The sequence below is a fragment of the Anopheles merus genome, chromosome 3L, assembly GCF_017562075.2.
Source record: "Anopheles merus strain MAF chromosome 3L, AmerM5.1, whole genome shotgun sequence".
Taxonomy (NCBI): Eukaryota; Metazoa; Arthropoda; class Insecta; order Diptera; family Culicidae; genus Anopheles; species Anopheles merus.
The window spans coordinates 19,388,594-19,415,172 of NC_054085.1; the positions used below are offsets into that span (position 1 = coordinate 19,388,594).

The following is a 26,579-nucleotide window of genomic DNA, read 5'->3' on the forward strand; positions in this document are numbered from 1 at the left end:
ACTCCGTAGTGTAATTTTTGTGAACGCGTACGCCATCTAGCGGCGGCGGGTTGAAGCTAGATGCTGACATAATTTATCTGTCAAAAAACGTTTTGGGTCGAGGAGGCTATAATTTTACCCAATGATGGATAGAGATTGGAAGATGGGGAAAAATGTTGCCCAGCGCTTTGTATGAATGACGATTTATCCACCAACAACAATTAACGGCCTACTTTGTTGCAATTTATGGACGTTTATCAACATTTCCTACGGCAAACAGGTAGCCTGGTTGAAACTTGATGAGACACCAAGTATGAATAATTTTGGCACTTAAATTATAGCCACATCTAGCTTGCGCTGGTCGCCGCCAGATGCGCTAGTGAATATAAAAATTACACTTGCGAGTACGATCAATGTAGCCCGGCCTTTAGTTCTTGGATGAGCATCTAAAGGCCATCTTCTGTGTGATAATAAGATTCATTAATATGGTTTATGTTTGTCGTATTTTCAAATTCAAAATTTTCATGCAATTTGTCCTTCAGCACCATCTACCGTCTGTTGGCACAAGTTCTACCCTACCACATATTGCCAGCGAAACAGCGCATCCGCAGGTGATGCAGGGTATTTAGGATTATTTTTTGACGGTATAATATATATTATTGTATAATATTTGTAGCACAAAGTTCAGAATGCGAGGTTAGTAATGGCATTTGTACAAATCCACCAAAGCTTGATTGTCAAACGAATGTCAGTTAATTCTGAAATGCCTCGCAATGTGTTTTCGCAACATGGCACCTAAATATGGGCAGAAAATCCCTGCAAGGAAAAGCTAATGTTCGATTGTACATAACAAAAGTGTCTCTCTGCAGGAGTTTTCTCAGCAACTCACTCTGTCCATTACGCTTTGGATATGGAGCAACAGTAGGAGCCTCCGAAGGTTCACGCTCTCTCTCTTTTCCTGTACCACTATCTCTTGCGGGGGGAGTGCGGATCAAAACATTACTACGTGCGAACAACCAGAGCCTGAGTTACATCAGAGTCCAGTATGAGTCGAACCGCACGAGCAACTGGCAGGCAGTCGCTGTTATTAGCGCACACGTTTCCAGTGGAAAAGCTTGTTAGTGTGTAGCTTTTTTCACTTTCCTGCACACTGTGCAAGTGTACTATTCTTCCCCATCCCAGCCCTGGATAAGGTACAGGAGGGGATATTAATTCAACCGTGAATGAAAAAGGTGTATTGCGCTGTAATGTGTCCGGTGAAAGATTAAATTCCTCTTCCAAGTCGTGTAGATGTTTGCATGTGGTTGTGTGGGTATGTGGTTTTGGTGGGCTGAAATTTGAGCAAAGTGCATTCCGAATAACGAATTCCCGTGAGATGCTCTTTATGGTCGTGTTGGTGCCGCAGACGTAGAATAGAGCGCAGTTCATTATCTACCGTAATGACCATTCCACCATTTTCGCGATCGCTTTCGTCCCCTGGGACAATTAATTCAATTAGCTGTTAATCCACGAGCTGTTTATGGATTGAGAAGACATGCAGAGAGAGAAAGAGGGCACATGTGAGAGTGTGAGAGTGAGTGAGAAAGTGTGCTTGTGATTGAATGTAAAGCAAAGCTCCAAGCTACTGGAACTACAGGTGGTATGCTCGCCCTTTGGAGCAATAATTAGCTCGTAGAAAGACAGCCAGCTTAGTGTTCGCGTTTGTCTGTGCGTCGGGAGATGACTCGCCTGTACTGAGATGTCACACGCCCCCCACGCCAGCTGGCGATGGACATGCACATTGCTGAACAGGCGCAAACGCAGCGAACTAGACGGCTGAAGCTGCCAAAATTATTAGTTCGCCAGCAGTTCGTTTGCATCGCAAAATGAACATTGCTCGAATCGTTGTGGCTGTGTTGTGCTGACCGAGAAGGCGAGCTTCATCTATCATTGCACCACAAGTTCCATTCGCGCTTGCAAGAGAGTAGTTCCTGGGCAACGACATCGCCAGTGCATGGTTGCGCTTTTCGTTCTACCGAGAGTGCATCAGCGTAGCAGGATTCAACGAACATCAGTGCGCCTGGCAGCAACGGGAGTTTATGCAACGCAATGTAAGTGATGCGTGGGTGGGTGGGGGAGAAGGGGGAAGGAGAAAGTAAGGTCAAACCCATTATTATGATTGATTGTTGTTGTCCAGGTCCGGGTCATCTGCCCACCGGAACATGCGGAAAGCTTTCCCGACCCGACGGGGTTGGAAATGCAAACGAAGCAATTTGATGTCGTGTTGAATGCGTTGTACCAACACGACAGTAAACATGGGTCCACGTCGTTGTTTGTCGATGAAATTGTAACAGCATGCATTGATTAAGATTTGTTGATTTTTTACCAATTTGACCATAAAAAGAAACATTATTCTATATCATGTTCAAATCATTTCAAATGACATTTTTTTACTTGAAAATTTGCAAAACTGAAAGTGGTTCACAGCTTAATACTTTATTTTTGCCCGTTAGTTGATGTTTGATCAGCTCTGTGAAGTTATCTTTTTGATGACGTTTGAAACGAAACTCGGCATAGCAGCGAAAACAATTTAAAAAAAAGTTTAAAATTCCTTTCAAAATCAATTAAAATATATGCTGATTAATACACACCTAAAGCCAAATTGGCACTTTAGTAAAGAATAAATTAAGTATGATCTCTAAATAAAATACAGCTAATTTTAAATCTTCACATTTTCTGCGCTGAATGAATTCACAAGGTTTTAATTGAAAACTAATATTTATTTCGATCGGCTCTCGGCAGCAGAAATCACAAACCCATAATCGTTTGACACGTCGCAATGATTAATCAATGCTGATAGTTGCGATAACACACTATGCTCATTGAATTTTCACTGCCATTAACAGGGGGTTTTCACTGGACGGAACAAGCTTATTCTACACTCGTCGTAAGTGGAACGGCCACGGACGGGCACGTTCCGCATCCGGTGTGTTAGTAGCCCTATGTTGCACTTTCTCCCCACCCCACCGTGAGAGGTCGTTATTTATAGCTTGATTGAAAGCGACCGTGCCACCACGACCGTACCTGCTGGCCCCATCATCCAAAGTGCTTGTCGTGGAGCCGTTTCCTTCACGGTGTTCCACCTCACCAATGCTTTGTTACTATTTTCGTTCTGTTCCATCCGTCTATGACTTTGAAGCGAAACGTATACGCAGTTGGTCGACACACACATATACTCATACAGCGTGTGTCGAGAAGCGTCGACAGTCTGCGGGGAATTATATCTTAAGCCCAGTGCTGTCTTTGCACCAGTGCCCCGTGGCTGACCTTTGCCACATCGTTGAACGATGAAACGGTGCAACGTTGCCTTATTGATCTTTGGTCGAAGGAATTGCATCCCGGCTGCATTGTGGTCAAAGAGGAAATGGGTGATAAGCGCTCGCTCGGTGTGCGAATATGGGGAAGCTTTTAATTTGTGGTTGTTTGGAGCATGTGTGCGTGTGGGTGAGTGATACTGAGAGCTCTGGGCGTAGTGTCAAGGTTACACGCAATTTTCTGGATTATTGATTCAAGCAACGAGCATTTCTTTCAAATGCGAGGGTATTTTACAGACAAACTTCATTTGTAAGATTTTTTTGCTCTTATCCATTTTTATCGCCCACCCTCCGCAACGACGATTGGATTTGAATTAATCATGAGTTTTTTTTGGTTGCTGTTTGAAGAAGCTTCTTATGTTTTGATTGACACATTTAGAATCTTTCTCAGAGGTTTACCTGGCTGCGCAGTTCACCATTCAAATCTACATTACACATTTGCATTACAAATCTTTCTTTACGCAAATCAGCATTCGTCAAATCTGTTTATTTATAAAAATGGTAAATTCAGGGAGTTGTACTTACAAGGAATTTTGTTCTCCTTGAATGGTGAAATTAACATTATTTTTTCATGATGCAACAAGCAACTATATTTTTGCTACATTTTTTTAATAGAATCGTCTTTGTATCCCACTAATGAGAGTTTCAAATAACTTTTTGTCGATTTATGGCAATCATGTAGTGTCGGAAAAAAGTTGTACACGTTTCGTATGTATTTCAACAACACGGATTGCCCAAACATAATCAACAAAAATGTAAAGAAAAGTCTTAAAAAAATACCTACAATAAAGGTGTTTCGAAACGATAGCCAAGCTTTCTATCAAAATTCGGCACAAATAAACTTGAATTAAATTAAATTAAAAAAAAAAATCAATAACAAATCATGGAATTACAATTTCATAGCCACAGGAAAGGTTAAACTAAAACGATCGCCTACTCATGTGAATCGTCGGTAAATTTGTCTCTCTAAGCACTACCTTATCATTTAGTTTTGGCCAGTAAATATGCCACGGCTCATTCACACTATTTCCACAAAGTTATAAGGACTCGCTTCAAGTTGGAGGTAATTCCAATTTGGTTTCAGAGATAGATCGTCAATTAATATTTTAGTTTTAGTGGGGTCTACTTCAGACTACTCAGCGCTAGGAAGTTGTTCCAACGTTTAAATGTAAATGTAATTAATTTACTAAAGTTTTTTGCAATTATGGGTCTAATCGTATCTACGGAATAAAAAAAATATGTACTATTCGTTTAGTTACAGTTTCTACAGTAAGAAAACTATACTTATTTTTCAACTAATAGCATCTTACAGTTTTTTTTTCTTATAAGTAAAACAGTAATAAATTAATGAGACTTCTGACTTCTGGTATACCTATTTAGCAGCAGGAACCGACTCGTGGGAACTGCACATAAAGCACTTACCAAACTAGCCAAATATTTAATGAACGACGTGCACAGTTTGCGTGTGTGTCGCTGAGAGTATGTATGCATGTGAAAAAGGGTCTGAAGCGCTGCAGCAGCACAGTTTGATGGTAGCACGATAACTTATTCATCCCTTTCAGCACCATCTTTTGTTTAAGCATATGAAGAAGATGTTGCCGACTGCTGTTTGACTTTCGTTTGATGGCAGTTTTCGGGATAGATTCGACAGGTTTGAACCGTTCTGTGCTAATGGGTTCCATGTCAGTTGATTCAATTAAATCGGTTGCACAAATTTGATGTAAAATGTTATCAGCATACTTTTCAGAGCTTTAGTTATAAGGTAATGATATTTCTAACGATATTTCCACTGATTTCCACAATGATTCCACTAATGATATTTCTTAAAATACATTATGACATTTATATTGATCTACCAGTTAACAGAAATGGTTGTATTCAATGGCAATTCTTGGAATAATGAATCTACAAATGGGCTGAAGGTTCTCATGAACACAATCATCAATCAATATTTTCTGCCTAAACGAGTAAATTTTCGATCGATGGGATGCTGCACAGGAACATACTGAAACCTCATACCGTGGAGGGAGTATGAATTCAGCTTTCTATTTCCATTAAAAATGTTTAAATTCTAACCTAACATTTCTAAGCATTTCTTGGTATGAGTTGTAAAGTGAGCTTTTCCCACTCATCCGGAGACATACATAATGAGCCGAGTTGTCGTTGCCCCAGCCAGATAGTACTGCTGTGCATCAAATCAAGAGCCCTCTCGACCGCAACCTTACGAAGTCTTTCGCCTAGTAATTATGTAAGAAAATCAGTTTGCAACGGGGCATACTTGACAACGTGGCTAAATTATCATTTCCCTGGAATGTATTGCGTTTCCACGAAATGTGGTCGTTTTAATTGAGGCACACAACGACTTGTGTGCGTTGCCAGTCGGTCTTCTGCCAAACAAAAGTGGAACGCTTCTACAAGAGGGCGGTTGGAGCAACAAAATACAGCAAAAAAAAAAGCCTTACGTTCCCCGGCAAAGTTGTCGATGGGGCAAACAGCTCCAGTGCAGAATAGATATATGAGCTCGTTCATTCATATCGGTGCACGGTTCGGGTTGGTTTTGCTGTGCGTTTTTTTTTGTAGCCTTTCTGTCCAACCACATTCATACCGCGAAATCCAAAGTTGGAACATTGCCCAGCGTAGGATTCTCAGTCTGTTGAAAGAAAACAAATCCGTGCGCTATGGCCCGTATGGTTCACTCTGCAAATGGAGAAACTTTGTTTTCATGTTGTATATAATCCGACGCGGATCATCACACATGGCGCCGGATTGCTGATGAACGCAACTTCTGTTTAAGATATTCGTATGTATTTACAAAAGTGTCAAAACAAGTTTAAGAATTACAGGGTTATAGGAGACACCTTAACGTATTCCAAGGTTTGTTTTTTTTCTCGTGCTATTAATGTACTGCAAAGCTTTTATCGATTTGCTTCGTTGAAAGTCAATGCTACCGGGCATTAACACGCGAGCAAACTGTCCTCATAAATATCCGTAACAAAACCCAAGCCATGCGCATAGATCTGCCGCACTTCGCATAAAGCACAACACGTGACGGATTCTCTCATCTTCGTAAACCTGTGCATTATAACGTTACTTTACTGTATTCTTCAGTGTCTCCAGTGTAAAAAGTAGCATAAAATCACGTTCACTACTACTACTACTACTACTACTACTACTAAACATACACATGGATGGATCATTTATTGTGAAAAATCCTTGCCCACAAAGTACGCTAGTTTTATTGGGTTAAGGACTCCACCATGAGAAGCAATTATAGCGAAGGATGCTCGTGTGGAACCTCGAAAGTTTTGCGTTCCGTTCAAATCAAGTGGGGCGTATGGAGAAAAAAAACCACCCGGGGGGGAAATGCCAGCTTGCTAAACGGTAAGCCCACAGGAAGCAGCAATGTTATTAGATGGATGATTAAAAGTTCCCAACCCCGGAATCAAGCTCGGTGTAAAACCATCATATCACATCGTTGGTTGTGTATATTGTGGGACCTTCACAACTGTGCATAAAATGTAGCGACCCCGCGACCTTTACCCGCCAATAATTATTGCACACAAAACTTGCACACTTTCAATACGACCACGCAGCAATCGAAACCCGGTGAAACTTTACCCATTATTTAAATGAGTCTTTTCCACGGCGAGAAACGTGGAACGGTCATTGGTTTGAATGTGGAAATGGTGAATCCCTTTCGTGCTGAACTTACCACCTGCCACCGCTAACGACGTGTGCCGGGCAATTGCATTGAAAACGAAACTAATTGGACGAAGCGTTACTGGCCGTGTGAAAAAAGGTTATTTTAAATAAAACCTTACACACAAAGCACTGAACTTTGCAATTCTCTTTTCGGTATCTATAGTGACGGAGTTACACGGCAGCCGACAGGATAGACGAATCGAAATGGTAATGTCGGTGGTCTCTGCTAGAGAATCCGTAGGAATATGTACAAACAAAAATCCTGCTGAGCACCTTGTATCGCCGCTTTGACGCTTTTGTATCGAACAGCGCGCATTACAGGATTGTGCAGGGTAGAGCTTTTAAACCAATTTTGTCGCTAAGCGATGTGGTGTATCGTTTGCGAAGGAGAAACCGGAATGTGCGAGTCTTGCGCAGTAGAACAAACATTGAATGAATGGCTGAACCATTGCATGTTTTTCGCACATGGACATGGGAGCCTTTATAACAGACGCCATAAATTATCGTTCGCAGACGGTGGTGGCTAATGATCTTCGCTTTTGCTCGTTACGTTGCTACAGCGATGATTAGTTCATCGCAAGTGGGAAGATTTCACAATCTATATTATTTATCATTTGTTGTATTGTCATTTATTTAACATTTGGGACTCCACACAATCTAATTTCTATTGTGGTAAATATTTTACAATTCCAACAGCCGTTTTAATATCATTTTTAGAAAAATTACGGCCACAAAGTGATATTAAACCATATCGAACTAAACCTTCTGCAGATTTAGGCAATAGTTCAACATCTTGGATGGAAAACTATTTAAGCGATCAAAGGAAGCGTTTAAAGGAATTCAACAAAGTCAACTCTAACTTATTTGAGAGGCGATGGGACTGTCGAATAAGAGGGGTTTTCAAATTACAGAGGTTGAAAGCAAATGAAAGGTCGATTCAAACAAGAAAGAGATAGAACATTTAGTTCTGTTGCTATAGGAAACTGCGAACAGAATCGCTAATTTGAGCATACATCTTTCAATAACCATGGCAACACCATACACAAATAAGAGGGATACAGATTTCAGAGGTTTTCCAAATTAGAGGGACAAACATGTACTGGAAATGAAGGGACTATGGAAAATGTTCAAATAAGAGAGGTTTTTCGAATTAGACAGGTGTCAAATAAGAGAGGGTTCCTGTATTCATATACTGTACAGGTGCTACAACTAGAAGAATACTACAGATGATTCAGGAATTTAAATAATGAGCATGACTAAACCACTGCAGATTGTCAGACTATTTGATGAACCTACTCTCTACACTGTTGCCGGTCTGGTGGTATAGTCGTCAACTCGTACGACGTAACAAAATGCCCGTCATGGGTTCAAGTCCCGAATAGACAGTGCCCCCATACGTAGGACTGACTATCCTACTATGGTAACAATATGTCACTAAAAACCAAGCTCACTTCACTAGTGGGTACTTGGCAGGCCTTGACCGACAGCGGTTGTTGTGCCAAAGAAGAAGAAGAAGACTCTCTACACTGACACCAGTGTTTTCCTCCAAACAACTGAATGAGAAGTCAAAGTCACAAAATTGCATTATCTTAATAGGTTAAAGGAACATTGGATCACAAAGTTGTTTGGAATTTCCCATTATGAAGCCTAGCCTTCGATTAACTATTGATTATCTATCACAGGTTTGTAGAGGTCAGGAAATGCAAGATAATGTGTCAAGTTTGGTGTCAGGGTCATGTAAGTTTCGAATTTCATTTCTTCGTGCCAGCTATTAATTGTCAGTGGCAGATCTTTAAGTTACAAAACTCTTTTTATAATTGAGGTTGTATTAAGCATCAAGAACTAAGGTGCACACCAAATACTAAAGGCATTGTATGACTCTTACATTTTATGGGAGTCATCGACACTGTTTCCCGCGATAAAGATTTTAATTTAGTCAGCATACATAAGCAGACTTAGGGCTGGGATTTCACCAATTTGCGGTTATAATGAAATAATTCTATCCACTTTATAACTTCCACTTTAGTATCAACCTGTATGTCAACGGCTAAGAGCATTGGGTAACTAACAGAATCACACGATGCTTTCAAATCCATCTGTATGATATACCTATACATCAATTTCAATCAAACATAAATTTTACAACATCTATCGCAATATTACGCTTCAGCGTGAATTCATACTGTATTACGGATATACAGATCTTACACGAAGACAGAAGTGTGTCATAAAGAGCCATTTCTTAATGCATTGCATCAAAGATCAGATCTGAATTTTGGTATCTGTCTATTTTGGAACATTTTTATGTAAGTACGTCATGACGACATGCAACTCTTGGAATTGTAGCTTGCCGCAATGACTTTTGAAACAAGTTGAGTACAGGACACAATGCTCTTTCTTATATTTTCAGAATATCTAACAGATACTTTGTTGTAACTGCAAACAGAACGCTTAATGTAGTCCTAACTAACCTCCAAGGCCGTGTATCGTAAGAAGATTGTAAAACATAAATTCCTCAGTTTGAGCTGATGATAATGGAAATCATCTTCCTATTGCCATGCATAAATAGATTCTCAAGCTGCAGCCAATTTGGTCAGTTTATCTACTTCTTATCGTTCATCGTTTATTTTTCAATTATCCGACTAATACTGCCTCATCCTCTGGAGTGTACATTTCACTACCTTTCGCAAGTGACACTGGAAGAGCCTAGCAGATCTTTAACATCCATTATGCCACTCTCATTAATGCGCCTTTTACGTTTCTCTTTTTTCTTCACCCCCTCCCACCACAGCATTCATCAGTGCGGCCGTCATGAATAAATCATTGCAGCGACTTACCTGCCCCCTGCGAGCGACACCCGAGCGCCCAGATGGAGCGTACCGGCCGCCAACAGTATGGCCGGGTCGCGTACTGCCCGTACAGTGATTCCAGCTCGTCGGAGCTACAGTCCTACGTCCGTCCGTTCGACACGGTACGGGCGCTGCACGAAACGGTCGTCTCGCTGCGTACCGCGCTCGAGGAATCACGCCGCGAAGTGGATCAGCTGCGGCAGCAGATAAGCGTACGGGAAACGGTAGAGCAGGGCAGAACCGTCAGTGCCGGTGGGTTCAAGGGTGCCGAGGTTGCGGACGGCCCACGGAAGCAGCAAACGAGCGGAAGCACCGAAGTCACACCGTCCACATCGGGCTACCAGGCCAGGCATCTGCCGGCGCGTGAATCATGCGAAGACGTACCGAGTACGTTGGAGGATAAAAAGTGCAAAAAGCTAAAGAAACGAAAAGTAAAACCTCAACCGCCGGAGCACGAAGACTCCAGTCCGGTGACGGTGGGTAGGGAGGAGAGCAAGGCGGAAGTAGAAGACTCCGTTAGGACGAAAAAGACGCCTATTAAAGATGGTACCAGTTCGGCACATCAGAAAGTGTCCGTAGTGCCCGACATACAGATAGTTTCACATCCAGGGGTTGGCCCACACTCCGCGATGGCATCGCGGATTGACGTAAAGATTAAGGTATCTTCCAACATCAATATGGACGGGAGCAGCTCTGAGGCGGAGAGTTCCGAATGTCCGAGGGAAGAGCCACAGACTCCAGAGGACCCAGCAGCACCAGAATCTGCACCAGTGGAGGAGGAAGACGAAGAGGAGAAAACGATTGGCGAACCGGAGGAGCGTGGAGTGGACGATGAGGTGACGGTACGCGAGCAAGTCCTCAAGTCGGACGGTGTGGAGAGCTTGCGCGTCAGTGTGGTGAACGAGGAGAAGCTGAGCGTGAGCAAGAGCTCGGAGGCGATCAGCATAAAGCAGGTCTCGTCGGAGAACCTGCACGTCGACACGGATCGGCAATCGAACGCTTCCATCTCGGAGGGAGACAACTCAGTGTTTGCGGAGGATGCGCCCAGCCAGGCGGAGGGTGAACTGCACGGCACGGGACCGATTACCGGCAGCTACACCCTGTCCGGCGATCCCCGCCGGCGGATGAAGAAGAGCGAGTCGGAAACGCAGGAAGAGGTGGACGACATCGAGCTGATCTTTTCGTCCGACGACAATGCGAAGGACATTACGCAGGAGGATCTGGTGTCGATATCGGACTACGAACCGTGGCACGAGACCGGCCAGTCCGGCACGCCCGTGCTGGTGAGCTTCACCAATTTGGCGTCGGATCAGGAAAAGCTGAGCTCGCTGGAGCGCAGTGACAGCGAGGTGGCGGACGGGTACGAGCTGGAGAAGGGCAAGAGCCTCGAGAGCCAGGACTCGCTGAGCCTGGACAACATGAAGAAAAGCCTCGACTTTAGCACAAAGTCATCCAGCCTGGAGAAGGAGTCGAGCGTGGAGTACGGAGCGTCCGGGAATTCCCTAGTCGCGTGCGGGGTGGCTCGTACCGCCCGCAGCCAGGGCGACGAGGAGGGCAAGCAGGGCGACAGTTTCGATGTGGCCGGCACGAATCCGCTGGCGGCGGCCGGTGCACTCGGGCGCCGCTGGACCAACTACAACGTGCTGATCGAGACGGACATCTCCAAGTGTGGCATCACCGAGGAGAACATTTTGGAGATGGGACGGCGCAATACCTGCCCCAACCCTCCCGCCTACCGGTAAGACCGCGCCCCATCGCCGGGGATGCGCGATGCTGATTAATCCCTTTTTGAGCTGAAATTAAGTTTGTCCCTTTTGCTTTGCCCGTTTCTTTGTGCCCAAGACCCATCATTCACCCGGGCAGCCGTATGGCGGCGGGAGCTGGCGGCACCAATCGGAGCCCGCTGGCGGTGAAGTTTTCCCGCTCGCCGCGCACCTACTCACCGCACCAGTATCTGCCGCCGGGGAAAACGCTGCGCACCGTGATAGCGGCCGAAAGTGGCGTCCGGGGAGCGACCGGGGACGAGGTAAAGCGTTCCCGGGCGGCACAGACCGACATCTCCGCCCTGGCCCAGCAGTGGCGCTCTGAGACGCATCTGACCGGGGCGGAGTACGTGCCGGGGCTGTACACACTGCCCTCGAAGTTCGTACCACCGCCACCCGGTGGGAAAGGTAAATTCCCACTCAGGTAAGCAAAACACCATGCGAGAGAGCGGTTTGAGCTGCATTGCTTATTAGATTTGAAGCCTTTTTCCCCACTGTGCGAGCGAGTCGGCAGTGGGAATTGGAAAAAAACACACAGAACAACTCGACACAAACAACTAACAAACACCCGAACACATTCCCATAAGCATAAAACTCTATTGGAAATATTGCTATTTGATACCATTCCGCCGTATGTAGCAACGATTGCCTATCTCACAGGCGCCCAAACCCGTAGCGTCTTGTAAATTAGTAGTAGGCCATGGTTCTTCAAGCTTTTACCGTCATTAGGCAGACGCCTGCCTGGGCTGTGGCTTCGTGCCTGTCATTACCGTCAAAACCATTTACCATCTCCCTGGTCGTCTGGAGGGGATATTCACGTTGATGCTGACTTATCGATACGTATTATTTCGTCCGTATCGAATCGTTCCATAGCCGTAGTGGCACGGGTGGGTTTTGCAAGGGTGGGCGACAGCCGCTGTGACCTCCGCCTTCGCTGCGGTCTTGGCGGGGAAGCGTGGGAAGCGGAAATTGCCTGCTGCTTATTAACGAACGGAGCAAAAGGGCTGGGAGAAGGCTGTTTTTTTCGCTGTCGCTTTTTCGCTTGCCTATCTCGCCCGAGTGTGCATCGGAAAAACCAATCCATCCCTGCTTTCAGGGCGACTTACGTAAGCTGCCACGTGCAGGCGATGCGTTGGGAGATGCTGCTCGAAATCGATCGATTGTGGAAGGATGGTGGGTTTTACAAGAAACATGAACATCTACGCCTGGCGATGCTTTGATGGTAGATGTTATTTTGTAGTGCGTCAGCAAAAACTTAAAATATTGTTTTATGGTAGGTTTGAAGAACTGGTTTACCATATTTAATGATTTCTATACAAATCTCCAGTCTTTTTATGATTAAAGTTTAGTTCAATTTGTTTAGCAAATGTATGGTTAGGCAAAGGAATCATGTGGCCTTCGTTATCATTCAATTAATATTGTACTGATAATTATACTATCATCCAAGAGTTCCTACTACCAGAAAATTTGAATGTATTTTATTACTATAATGGGGATTTCAAATATCTTTCTGAGAGTTACTCAGCAAAGATGTGCACTCTCCTCCTCCCACTTGTAACAAATCGGAATGCTCGAAGGAACTCTTCCCCAGTAAGTGAGCGTTACGTAATATATGAATGACACTTTATTTGTATCTAGGGTAAATTTACCAATTATAGCTATGATATGTCATCAATATACTGATTTTACCCTTGTAAAAATAAATACTGATAAAAAGGACAAAAGTCTTTATGTTTCTTGTAGTCTACACTGTGTGGAACACGAGGGTATTTTTTTATTATCACTCTTTATTTTCCAAAATACTCGACAAATTCAATTCAAAAGCGCATCTCAATGTACTAATTATGGCTATAGTGTTCCTAACAATTCGCCATAACTGTACCAATTGTGGGTGTATGCTAAAACTCGTGGATATTTACACCAAACATTACTTTGTGACATTGTTTTAACTTAAATCAAGTATTAGTAAGTTCACTGCGGGCAATATGAGTATGCAACCACCATTAGATATGTAAAATTAACATTTTCAAGTATCCGTTTTTATTGATTCCTATCCATATTGATATCCACGCTCAATTAATCGCACAATTGATGGGGATAATCCTTCACACATTTTACATTCTTACATCTTTCTGATGACACCGTGCTTGGACACACTTTATATCACCTGGAAGCTATACCGACGCCAGCTATCGTTTCAGCGCGTTACGAAGAATAGCACAAATCAATCACAAATACAAGAATAGGTGGTATGTTTGAATTTGTTTAAATGAAGAATCGTAGCCATAGTTCAACTATCTTCTAAGATACCAAGATACTTCCGGTCAAGACTAGCACTATTGATCAGGGAAGAACAAGAGCGCATTTGGCAATAAAGCGACACGAGCGGCTTCAGATTTCACTTCTTCGTGTGAAAGTCATTCAAGATTGCATTATTTTGGTGAAACTGATTCGATTACATTCCACTAATTACTGATTCGAACACTTTACAAATAAATGATGCTTAAAACACAAAATAACTCTTTATATTGCGAAAGTAACAACGAGAAACCCGAGTTGTTCACTTGTAAACTACGCGCTACGACTAAAACGACAATTGTCAACAAAGCATCCAAGGTGTACTACGATACCATGGGTAGTTGTGCGATACACCGAAGGTTAGTTGTACCAACTATGGACAGAGAGAAAAATGTATATTTTCGATGAAATTTTGGTAGAATTTGATGTGTACTTCAATATCTAATATTTTGCACCAACATGATGGTTTAAAGATAAAATTATGGTTAGGTGCTTGAAAATCGCTAATATCCTACAGGGCTGCTCTTAGCAAAATGGTAAGAGATACCAACAATCTTAGCAACACAATTTAAAAGGGTGATATTTAATGAACGGAAGTGAGCAGTACGAAACTGATGAAGCACAAATGTGTTAAAATGTTCATAATTGAAATGAAAAATTCTTCCGAGGTTTTAGAAAGTAAATAGAGAGTTTTAGAGCAAAAATAGTGTTTGTTGTAGCCATAATTGGTGCTGTAGCCACAATTGGTACACCTACACTATAAGAAAAACTACACACTGACTGCCAGATTTCTAATAGGCGAAAAGATACGCCCCATTGAGCGTGGAAGAATTCAAATATATCAATCCATTTTGACGACACTAAACGACAACAGAGTAATCTGTTGATACTTCGCAGAAGGATACTTACGTCAGGATACTTACCATGCTTTAATTGCAGCTCACTTTCAAGATCGAAGAAAGCTCACCGCCGTTCTAGAAATTGGATTCATGTTCCTTCCTTCTTCCAACTTTGTTTGCATGCAACTTTGTTTGTACTGTCTCTCATGGTGTGGAAGCAAGAGGGGGAAAGCAAACTTTTCAGCTCTGACAGGAAATTGATATCGCTTTATCTGCGCTGCCCACGATGCACGCTGTCGGGGAGTATTGATCGCTGGCCAACGTTATCCACATCTAGCCGTCGTGCACGATCGTTGGCGCAAAACAGTGACAAATAATAGAGATCAGGAAACTGTTTTTTATTCCCTATAAAAAAGACAAAAGGAGTAGAAACGCACGTACGAGCGGATAATATATTTAAATGATGTCGAACGCCGCTACAAAACCCGACTATACACTGTAGCACTTTTGCTCGTGTCTCCGTAGAAACGAAGGTTTTTTTGTTTTTGCTCCCCGTTGTTGAATTTCTTCATCAAACGAAATTGCAAGGATTGAGATATTGGAATTGCTAGGTTTCGGAACAACATATTTTCCACTTTCTCCTCTCCCTTCTTCCACTTACCGGTTCTGCTGAGCTCACGGTTAGCAATTTTCGAAGATTTGGATGGAGCGCTATGGAGCGTGCAAGTTGTTCATGAAAATTGATATGATTCGAAGAAAAGGATACATTTTCATCACGGTGCGGCAGGATTTGTAGTGTGTAAATATCGCTGCGAAAAGAAAATGTGATACGTGCTGGTGGGGGGGAGGGGGGGGAGGGGTGGGGTTTCGCATGCAAGAATGCTGGCACAGAAAAGCTCATCTATTTTGCAGGCGTGTGGATAAATCGTTCCAACGTTTCCAATTTTATGGACGATATTTTATTGCTAATATAAAGCGAAGGTAGTTTTTGTTTCAAAAAATATATTCTATTTTTAATTGCCAACAAATGATGCTTACCGAATTATTTTAATTTAATAAAAAAGTTTTCAATCCATCAGCCACAGCCAACATTGAGCCGTACGACTAACTGCATTAAGGTTTTTTATTTAATAGACCGTCCTACCCAATCATTTCTTGGTAGCTTCCAATCTGCTCTACCGTTACTAATTATCATTTTCTTCGGCAATTCGATTAGAACCCACCTCAAAACAGGATAAGCAGTAATCGGATAATAGAGACTCTCGATGTTCAGCTCTGTTCGGAGGTTTTGGGTTTCTTTTTTGTGTATTTATTCTTCAAGCTGGATAGATTGAATGAGTTCTTCATGCTTTAGCAGTTGATAACGTTAACAATTAGTTTAAGTATGAACTTTATTATAACAAGGTTGGTTTGTAGATTTTGGCATGAATTTCATTAAGTATAGTTGATTTTAATATTTAATTGTATAAATCATTTCCCCTAAGGTATTCCATTTATAATATCAAAATTGTTGCCGAAGATAGTTTCATTTCCTTGTTCAAAAATAATAAAACTTTGATCGATAAACATGGAAATCAACTTGACCCAACGCCATGCCGCAACCTGTTGCTCCTGGTGCAGCGCACCAAAAGCTGCGGAAGGTCAGAAAGGTTTGATAATGTTAAGTACGGTTCACGTTTTTAATACGACACTCCAATCAAGTTGGGTAATCGAACGGATAACGAGCATTTTTCGTACCTAGGATAAAATTTCAATGTCCTATTTGCCCTTCCATGTAATATAATTTGCTACTCGCAAATGTTGCCATGCCGCAATGGTTTTTGTTTGCTGTGCTGTGTGTGCAAACGGTTTCCGATACCAACTTCAAGAGAAGTATCAAAAAGAGTTGTTTCATGCGTGGGTTTTAGAGAACGTTTTGTAGCTCCAACATCCCTGGAACCACTTAGTTTTCTGAGGAACAAACAAAAACCCACTAGGATTAGTGGAATGGGGTTCTTCTTTTTTTTTGGGGGGGATAATTGAGTTTGGTTCAAAGGATAGAACAACAAACAGTGTGGGTAAACGATTAAGACGAAGCCCACTGCTTCCCAATAATCATTTTCCAGTGAGCCATGTGTTCCTTGTCCAACTCAAATCCGTATGTTTGATTCATGTGAAAAGTTCCTTCCTACCACTTGACAGATCGCCGACCGTGAGACCGTGGCTGATTAAAATCCCCTTCAAAATGACAAGAAAATCCCACGACTACAGTCGACTGACACACACACACATTTAACGTTCACCTTCCCCACAAGGCCACAAGGTCATGGTGACTGTAGCTGAATGCCTTTTGGGGGGACAAACCCCCGGCAAACCATTCAACCGGTTGATGACTGGCCGGGGGGATGCTGTTTGTTTGATGGAAAAAGCAAGGACCTCATTGTATGCCTTCCAGTCCGCCCGGCAGTCGGATGGACAAAGGGGATAGTGGTAACACTGTGTGCCAAATTTTATTTATTACGTCCGCCACACAATCCACACAAAGCGTACCGAGCGCCCCTTTGCTGTCTGTCGGCCAGCATTTTGCAGTTGAATCGCCGGCAGCTTTGTTTGCGCGAGAAAATAGTTGTTTTGCTAGCGTGCAGAGCGAGGTGACGCGATCCGAATACGAAAGTGGTTTATTTGATGCGTTTACATTGTGGGGGAAAAACTGTACAGTTGGTTTTCGGTTCGCCGAATGCGGTGACAGAAAATTGTATCGGGAAGCGAGAAAGCTTGATTTAAAGAAAAACGGACTGGAAAGACATCATCATGTAAGCCAAAGTGGTTCACAGAACGTTTTTGGTAGCATTTTGGCTTTAAATGTAGTTTTTTTTAATCGCTATGCCATGGCTTGAGGATGTCGTGTCGGGTAGCATTATGCGAAGCATCCGAAATGAATTAAACATACACACCAGAAGGATGGATTATACGGTCGCTTTATAAGAAAGATTAAACCCTTTTTTCTAAAGCATATTGCAACGGTTTTCTTCGTTGAAATTGTACCGTTCTATCATGAAACGGTTTGATATGAAAATACTCAGCTTAAGATCTTAATTTAATGCCAATACAAAGTAAGTGCATCATTAGAATCAAGTGGATCGGAATATTATAAATATTTTTATTCATTTTTAAGTAGCTCTAAGGCAAAATTGATGCAACAATTTCTAACTTGCATATCTTTAGGCGTCGATGGAAACGCCAGGGAGCAATTGTACATGACGAAAATTGTAGGTTTTGGTACGACAAAGTACAACTCTAACATCATTGCATAGATTTGGGCGCTCGATAAACAAAACACAAAACCAAAAAAAAGAGATGGTTTTTTAGATCACACTTAATTTCAACTCATAGAAATAAACTATAAAGAATCTGATGTATTGAGAATTTCTAATTGGTCAATTTAAATCGAATCAATTTAAACAACTTAAGAAATATTTTTTAATGATGGTGGAATTTTGAAGTATGGGACTATATCTTCAAATTTATTTGAAATTAGCAAAACTGTTACAAATTGTTGAAAATAACGGTTGTTTAGCCTTTATATTGAACATACACAGATAACCCATACATACGCATTACAGGCAAATACATTGAAGCGTGCAAAGCGAAGGATGTAGAGCAAACGAGATATTTCTAAAAGAATTCTATTGGAACAGCCGGTCCACTGCTTTGCGCATTGCTCAGGCAAAACTATGAAAACCCGTTCCCCTTGCACGAGCACTGCACAGACAACACTGGGAAGGAGTTAAAGGCTTAAAAAGAATGTTTACCTCAAATGCACACTTTCGTTGCACTTGGTTTACTGAGCTTCTGGAGATGTTTCTGTTTTATTTTAAAAGAGTCTTATTCTTTTAAAGAGAGAAAAACATGATTTTATAACGCATAAAATAATCAATCATATGCAAGACCAAAATTATAAAACCAAAAATTCGTGATAATGCATACCTTTAGGCGCTCAGCATAGTTCTCACAATCCAACCCAGACTGGACGGAAAAAGCTCCATAATGCAATATAAACGTACAAAACCTTTTAGAAATGAGATTAACATTCTTAGAAATATATTTACATCATTCGATGCCACAGCCATACAATACATTATTTTTATCGATAATTTTATTCTAAAATCTTCGCAACATCTGTTTGTATGGCTCATTTCTCCGTAAATATGCCGTTTCCTGCTTCATAACGTAAGGAGCGACACAGCCAGCCCAGACGCTTCCACACATGAATTTACAGCCTCTACCAAAGTGGCTAACAGGTCCTTCTGCTCTTGTTATGGCATGTTTTGCTCCCGCCAGTCCCACCACAATGCCCTGCCAGCCAAACAACGGGAAGCTGACGGAACAACCACACTTTCCGAGCACTTTTAGCGTTCTATTCCTGTGAAAGGATTATCACCGACATCAGCACTTTTCAATTGTCATTCCATGCAATGGTGCTTGGTTCGCCCCGCGCCCGTTGGTGGCTTTCGTGCAAGCGAACAACGAGTGTATGAGTATGTTGCTCATACTGTCGGCATTCCTGCTGCGTTGGCTGTTGACTGGTCCGAGCGTCTTCGGTCGAATGGGCTTTTTGCTACTGTTAGGGAGGGGGAAGGCTCGACGACTTGGCGTGACTTTAGCACATTTCGCAAACACCATCTTCCACCCCGGGATGTCGAAAATATCCGCTCCCGCTTTGCAGCCCGACAAGCGAGCGTGTACGAAACGTCCTGGCTGGCACCGTTCACTATCTTGCATTTGACTTTAAAATCTTAATTGTTTGCTGTGAAACGCTCCTAGCGCCTTCTTACGCTCTCTTCCAAGGACACTGGCGAACAGCAAATGTGCGGTAGAAAACTCTATCAAAACCTCCACCACCCTGGATTTCACCCTGGGTGGCCGCATAATGTCTTTATCTCGTTCGTGGTAAATACAATAAACGTGTGTGTTTGCTCTTATGTTTACGAGGTTTTTTTTTTCTTTTAAGGGTGATGTTTCTTTTCACGCCAGTTAGTAGCTTCCTGCCAATTAAAGTGTCGCCCGTTGGCACACACAAAGTCACACCAGCACACGCTAACGCCGAAAGCGTCGTGCGGAAGGATGAAGTTAACGTACGTAGGGAAACTATCCTTCCCAGCAAACACGCTGACGGGGCTGACAAACAAAAGCCACATAATCAGTCTAAACCACACGTTCCATCCTCTAACGCGGGCCCACAGACACGTCGGGTGTGTACACGTTACAAATGGCGCAGCAGCTTCCTCTACGCCTTGCGTTACGTTCTGATGGGCCCCGGTACGGTTCATGGGACAGGGTTTTAATGGTTCATTTTTCAGCAAGCTTTTTAGGGATTACAATTTTTCTGTATCATCAAAAAGTAAAATTTTTTCCACTATTTAAACCTATTTTTGAAAAAAAAAAGTTTGCCGTATGAATCAAGAAATTAACATTTTCGTGAATATCGTTCAAACTGTCGCGCCTAGATGTATGCAATTGTGAGTTTGCCTAGATGTATTGAAAATTAAAAGGTTTTATTTTATTTAACAGCAATTTTGAGCATAATATTCACTCTAGATAAATCGAGATTAGCATACCAGGCACAATTTACACAACACAAACGAAATTCAATACTCAACACATAGCTCTACCACAAAAACATACCTCCATTTTCCTAATTACACTCTTACAAATAAACACAAACAATGAAATTAAAATTCAACGAAAGCTTTAATCCCTTTCCTCGGTTGAATTAATCATCAGAAAGCCCCTGCCGAACCATTTCAGCGTCACGAGACGAGCAGCAAGAAGGTAATCGTGATGTATCTTTTGATCTTTCGTTCGTTTTTTCCCACCTTCCCGCTGCACGCACGCCCGATGCTCGTGGAAATTGGCGTCGTCTACCCTTGGTACCAGACCGTCGGATAAGACGCAGGAAGCCCGCCGGGTGCTGCTGAGCGATATTAACTTTACCAGCATGGTCCCGGAGCTGTCCCGTTCGGCCGATCACCTCTGCCAGCATCAGCAGGACGAGAACGGCGACCCGAACCGGTCGCCCAACTACTGCAAGGGAAACCTGCTAAGAACACCGGAAGCCACCAAAGGGTACGGAAAAGCGCACAGCAAGAGGAGTTCCCTCCTCTGCTTTGTTGGTTAATCTCATAGAGTGTAGTAAAGCCGTTGGTCAAACCCTGGCCCCGTACTGGCGACGACAAAAACAAGCCACCCCGTCTTCGCAGCGTACACAGAGCAGTGACCGAAGCATCTTGTTGAGCGGTTGCGCTAGTCGAGCCGAGATGGAATACGCACCATGAAAACAAAAAAAAACTGTCTCCTGGCTGGCTGGCTAGACACGCGCTGGTAATGGAGCCGCACCAGTCGCATTTTAAGGCGCAGAATGTTGTTTTGTTTTATTATTTTTTTTGCATCGTCTGGCGTTGTGTTATGATGCAGTTGAGCTTTTAATAGCATATTCGATAAATCTGGCTTTTATTCTCTTTGTTCATTTGTTTTTTTTATCTTTCTGGTTGGTGTCTGGGTGAACGAAATCGTCTGAAAGTCAGTCAAAAGTCATCGTCAAGCTTTTCTGTTTTTTTTTCGATGATTATCATTTTATTATCTGCTTCTGTAATTCACAGCGTTTGAATGTGTCTACGAAAATTTTGTCATAATTTGTACATTTTTATTAATATCATAATTATCATCGACAATTGATTGCAAAATGTTTTAAGAAAGGTTGTGATAAAATTTAAGTTAAACTTAAATTTTGAAGAATGAATTTTTTGTGTTTTTTTTCATTTATTGGCATTTTAGTATAAATTGCTTTACAATCGTAAAAAGCTTTAGACTTTAGACGATAGCACCGTAACGCCGAATTGTAACCCCTAAATTTATGTAATTTTGATAACGCTTCTCCTATCCAATCGATAGCCACACAAAACTCATACAAACACACAAAAACACTCTTTTTAATTGTTAAATTAGCAGTGCGTTCTGATCGGTTGCATTGCTATTGATTGAACACAAATCGGAGAAGCGTTATCATAATTACATAAATTTAGGGGTTGCAATTCGGCGTTACTGATTGCATTGCTGATTGCGTTGATACCGTCTAAAAGGCCCCTAATAATAAGTTGATAGCTTACTAACCTTAGCAAAATATTGTCACTTTATTTGAATATTTCTCTGTAAAACTCAGGCTTGTTTTGAAACAGAAAACCTTTCTTAAGTGTAAGAAACAAATAAGATGTATCTATCACTTTGATGCCCTTTTGTCTTATTTACTATTTTGTTGAGTATTGTCGTGAAGATGTATACAGTGCCTCAATCGGAAAACCGAAAAAAAACTTCATTGAACTGAAGCTTGATTTGTCCAGTTTTCCAATTGAGGCATTTCATGTCGTTTTTGTTGTTTTGGTAATTGTTTAAGTGTTTAATTGTTTAATACAAAAAAATATCTTAGTAACCCGTTACTATCTTTTCATCTGTTGGTTACTAAGATAGCACCATCTACTGGAAACGCTCGGAACTAATCGAATTATTTAAGATGATCATTTTTCTTTACTCTAGCAATAAGGTCATTTTTTTTAGTTTTTATACATATTATTGCATGTTTGAGTTTTGTGATATTTTTATTGGTTATTTTTGATCCATAATATGTTAATAGTATCATTTTCGCTTTTATACTGTATTGCTATCAAATATCAGACACAAATATCTACCCGATCGATATTTCCATACCTAGCCAGTAGTAATACATTTAAATGGCCACTAAATGACTGCGAAAAAAGAGATCTACAAAAAACGATATTTCCGAAGTCTTGAAAAGCTAAGTCACGTGTGCAGTTACATTGGCTCTGATGTTTTCGTCAACTCGTCCTTTCACTCCTTTGAACTCTTCGGCAATCGTCGTTCATGCGTCCAGTTTGAACTTTGCGCAACGAACATTAATTAGCTATGCGAAGCGTGTACTTTATACAGCTCGCTTTCCACGCGACGCCCAAACCAGAACAAACTTTGCAGCGTGTGATAGTAGAGAAACTCATTCCAACCGACCTCACCTTATTTTCATTCTCGGACCACCTCCCCCGTCCAGAGTTCCGGGCATGATTTATTGTTGTCCCGGGTGTACCATCCCACGGACAGTCGGCCCTTCCGTTCTATAATCCCACGGCTGCTAGCTAATTAGTAATGTGAGATTTTTCTTCTATTCTGTTTTCCACGGCTCCCTCCACGTGACATCCCCGCGAAACAAACCCACACCAATGAACCAATGGTAGCATCCCGCCGAGCTTTAGCATGACCTCGCCCGGCGTTTCCCAGTGGACGGTCAACGAGAGCAGCATCGCCACGCAAACCACCCAAACGGACGCGCTCTGGACGAACCGGGGCGATTCGTTCGACTCGTCGAAAAGCTACTCGGCCGGGTCGCGCTACTCCACGCTCAGCAAGCACCACCGTTCGCGCAGCGTGCCCTCGATGCGCTGTGCCATCTGCCGGCAGACGCACCAGAACACGGCGCTCAGACCGTCGGAAAGCATGCACTACACGCCGCGCGTCACCTTCCAGGAGCAGCCGGTGCACAAGATTCGCGGTTCGCTGCCCGACCTGCGGCACGATTGCAACTGTCCGCGGCGGTACGGTGGCCCCTCGCTCTACCGCATCCATGGCGATTCGGGCGGCTCCACCGACAGCTTGCTCGAGGAGGCGGAAGAGTTTCTGCGCCGCTCGCTCGAGGGAGGCAACATGCTCGGGATGGAGGATTCGCTTGGACAGCTTGACGTCGGTGTGCCACCGCCGGCCACCGCTGGTCTGGTGCCGCACGTGACCTTCCACGGACATGTTGGTGGTGGTGGTGGGCACGCCGGTGCCCATCCGTCGGTGCATCATCCCACGGCCAAGCACCGCCGCTGCTCGGAGAATGACATTCAGAGAGGTAAGTTGAACGAACGAGCGAAGCAATAGTGATAAGGGCTAGCAATTATAGCTTACTTGTGCATAAAGCAAGTTGCTGTGCATGTCAAGTGGATGTGTATTGGGAGGGTTTGTGTTCGGTAATGAGATCGTCTTTAATATTTATGATATGAATTGCAGTACATTCGCTCGGAAAGTTTTTGTCATTGGGAATCATAATCTCTATAATAAGCACTTCGTTTACAGATCAGGGGGTCTCATTTGTTCAAACATACAGCATGGACCATTCTACTCAAACAGTAATGCTTCGTTCACTTTCTCCAATAGGAATCAGGTATTTTATGCCGTTGTGATCTGCTCTTTGGCTTCAATCTAATTTGTCATTGGATATGGATATTAAAAATCTGGATAACTTAATGGATATGTCATCCATCGAAGCCTAGCGAAAGCCAAGCCTAGTTTCACCAAATTTTTTTGCGAATTATTGGAATAATCTCTATAATAAGCACTTCGTTTACAGATCAGGGTGTCTCATTTGTTCAGACATACAGCATGGACCATTCTACTCAAACAGTAATGCTTCGTTCACTTTCTCCAATAGGAATCAGGTATTTTATGCCGTTGTGATCTGCTCTTTGGCTTCAATCTAATTTGTCATTGGATATGGATATTAAAAATCTGGATAACTTAATGGATATGTCATCCATCGAAGCCTAGCGAAAGCCAGGCCTAGTTTCACCAATATTTTTTTTGAATAGGAATCACAATTGCTATTCCACAAAACATATTCTGGAACAGGCTTTGCTTTGTTTCCTTGATGTTACGACGATTCGTGTAGAATATTGGGACATTTATGTATTTTTATCGATTTAAAAATGCGTATCACGAATTCGCGTAGCTTGTGGAAAGACTGTTCTAGCTTTATTAGCACCTTGAACAGCCGTAGTTTTAGCAATTATATATCAGAAAATGAAAGCATTTTTTCTTCTAAAATTTCTCCCTCAAGTATTTCAAGATCTTCAATCTTTGGCAACCCATAGAGAATAGATGATCGAGCCGGCTGCAAAGCAACCTTTCTTTTTCTGTAATGTTAAGCTGTTTTTAGCAGTTATTTAGAAGGATGCAAGGTTTTTTTTTATTCAGGGCTTTGCCGTATTGCTTAAATGAATGCAAGGTTTTCACAGCAATACAATTAAAAATCTTTACAAAACTTGTTCATTTCTCAGTACCTACATGCCTAAAATTGCGGTAAAAAAATAGAAAATTGTGTTAATTAATTAGCGTTTCAGTTATCTCCAAGTCATCTTCAACAATTTATTAATCAGATCGTGGTGTTGCTATCACTCCAAGGACCTTATGGCACTGCACGTATTGATTGGAGTTATATTAAAAAAAAACAAATTCAAATTCAGCATTGAATGGTAGCATTTTTACGGAATAATTTTTAAATTTCATTTTCTAGATGTAGCTTACTATCTCATATAACTGAAACTTAGTACCTTCGATGGAAATGTTCTCTTCGCGTTACATGTAAATTACGTTGAAATTGTCTCCCGTGTCAGGCAGATTTATTCCCTTGCACTAGACCGTAATGGGAGTACCGGAAACTATAAAATGCACAGGAAATTTGGTTTTGCCAGACAAAACAAACAGTTATCCCTAATAGATGCTAAAACGTTTCATTCGAGTTTCATCGAAACGGACCTGGCTTCCTGGAGTTGGGTCACGGTCATTCTGTCGTCAAAACAAAAGCAAAAAGTATCGCAAGTATGGCAAGCCAACAGACCAGCAGGTAAAGGATCCACCAAACCATTAAATGAGCTAATAACTGCGAGCCTTTCGTACCGGTAAGTGGTGCGAGAATGAAGGAGCATTTCTCATGAGACACAAGGGTTACACAAACGGTTGTTAATATGAATAAAGGATTGCACGACACCTCCTTTCTCCGCTGTGGAAAAGCTTTCAAGTTAATAAAAGCGAAGCTGTGCCGAAGCCATTAAACATCCAGCAGCACACCTTAGAAGCTCGCAATGATCCTCTGCCCAAATATCATTTATCATCCTTATCGTTGCTTCACTTTCACTCCTTTAACTGCTACACTCTACCACACTGTGTCCTAAACGATTCTCTCTCTCTCTCTCTCTTTGTCTCTCCGTTCCAGACTACATTCCCTCCAAGCAGGCGCTGCCATTTTTGCCAAAAACCCCCAAATGTCTTAAGCCGGGCCACCTGGCAAAGGTCATCTCGCCGAACGGGCGCGTCATCGTTGGCCGGGTGCGGTACATTGGACCGGTGGCCGGCACGGAAGCTGCCGAGGACACTACCTTCGTCGGGCTGCAGTTGCCGAACAATTTGGGCGACTGCGACGGTACCATCGATGGGAAGCGATTCTTCGACTGGTATGTGTACCCGGTGGGGTGGTGTGGGGCAATGGAAACCAATTTAAATTTTGTGCTCTCTTCTCTCCCCGCGCCAACAAACACAGCGAACCACTGCACGGTGTCTTCGTGCCGTTCAAGAAGGTCGTCATGGCATGGAACTCATAAAAAACGGTCGCCGGCAGGTTCAGCGATGAGCGATCCGCAAGGTCAAGGAAAGCTAGCTACGATTGGCAGAAAGCACGGAGATGAAGCTTCAACTGGATGAAATTGAGCAAAGATGAATCAAACAGCGCCAGTGCAGTGGGCAAACGGAGCAAAGGTAAAGCTTAGCCCGTTGTGATACAGGGAAAACGAGTGATTGATTATTACACACGCGGACGGCGGATCGATGGAGACGAATCAGTGTAATGGCGAGCGTAATGGAGGAAAATGTGCTTCAGAAAGGATTGCTGTTAAGGGAGAGCTTGATAAGGAAGACAAATGAAACGGTGAGATGAGAAAA

The 26,579-nt window shown here is 42.6% G+C and overlaps 1 protein-coding gene across 1 annotated transcript; it reads left to right on the forward strand.

Annotated features, from left to right (window-relative positions):
* Nucleotides 1-1,001: 1,001 nt before the first annotated feature.
* LOC121599901 lies at nt 1,002-26,579 on the forward strand. The gene is made up of 7 exons (XM_041928029.1): nt 1,002-2,069; nt 9,826-11,621; nt 11,726-12,070; nt 20,700-20,888; nt 23,063-23,718; nt 25,858-26,095; nt 26,182-26,579. Exons 2-7 carry the CDS (start codon nt 9,904-9,906, stop codon nt 26,240-26,242), a joined length of 3,207 nt encoding a protein of 1,068 aa, XP_041783963.1. The 5' UTR covers nt 1,002-2,069; nt 9,826-9,903; the 3' UTR covers nt 26,243-26,579.

Coding starts and splice junctions, on each gene's coding strand:
- LOC121599901 (XM_041928029.1), top strand. CDS start 9,904: ATGGAGCGTACCGGCCGCCAACAGTATGGCCGGGTCGCGTACTGCCCG. Junction 11,622..11,725: donor CCCAACCCTCCCGCCTACCG/GTAAGACCGCGC, acceptor TTTGTGCCCAAG/ACCCATCATTCACCCGGGCA. Junction 20,889..23,062: donor ACACCGGAAGCCACCAAAGG/GTACGGAAAAGC, acceptor AACCAATGGTAG/CATCCCGCCGAGCTTTAGCA.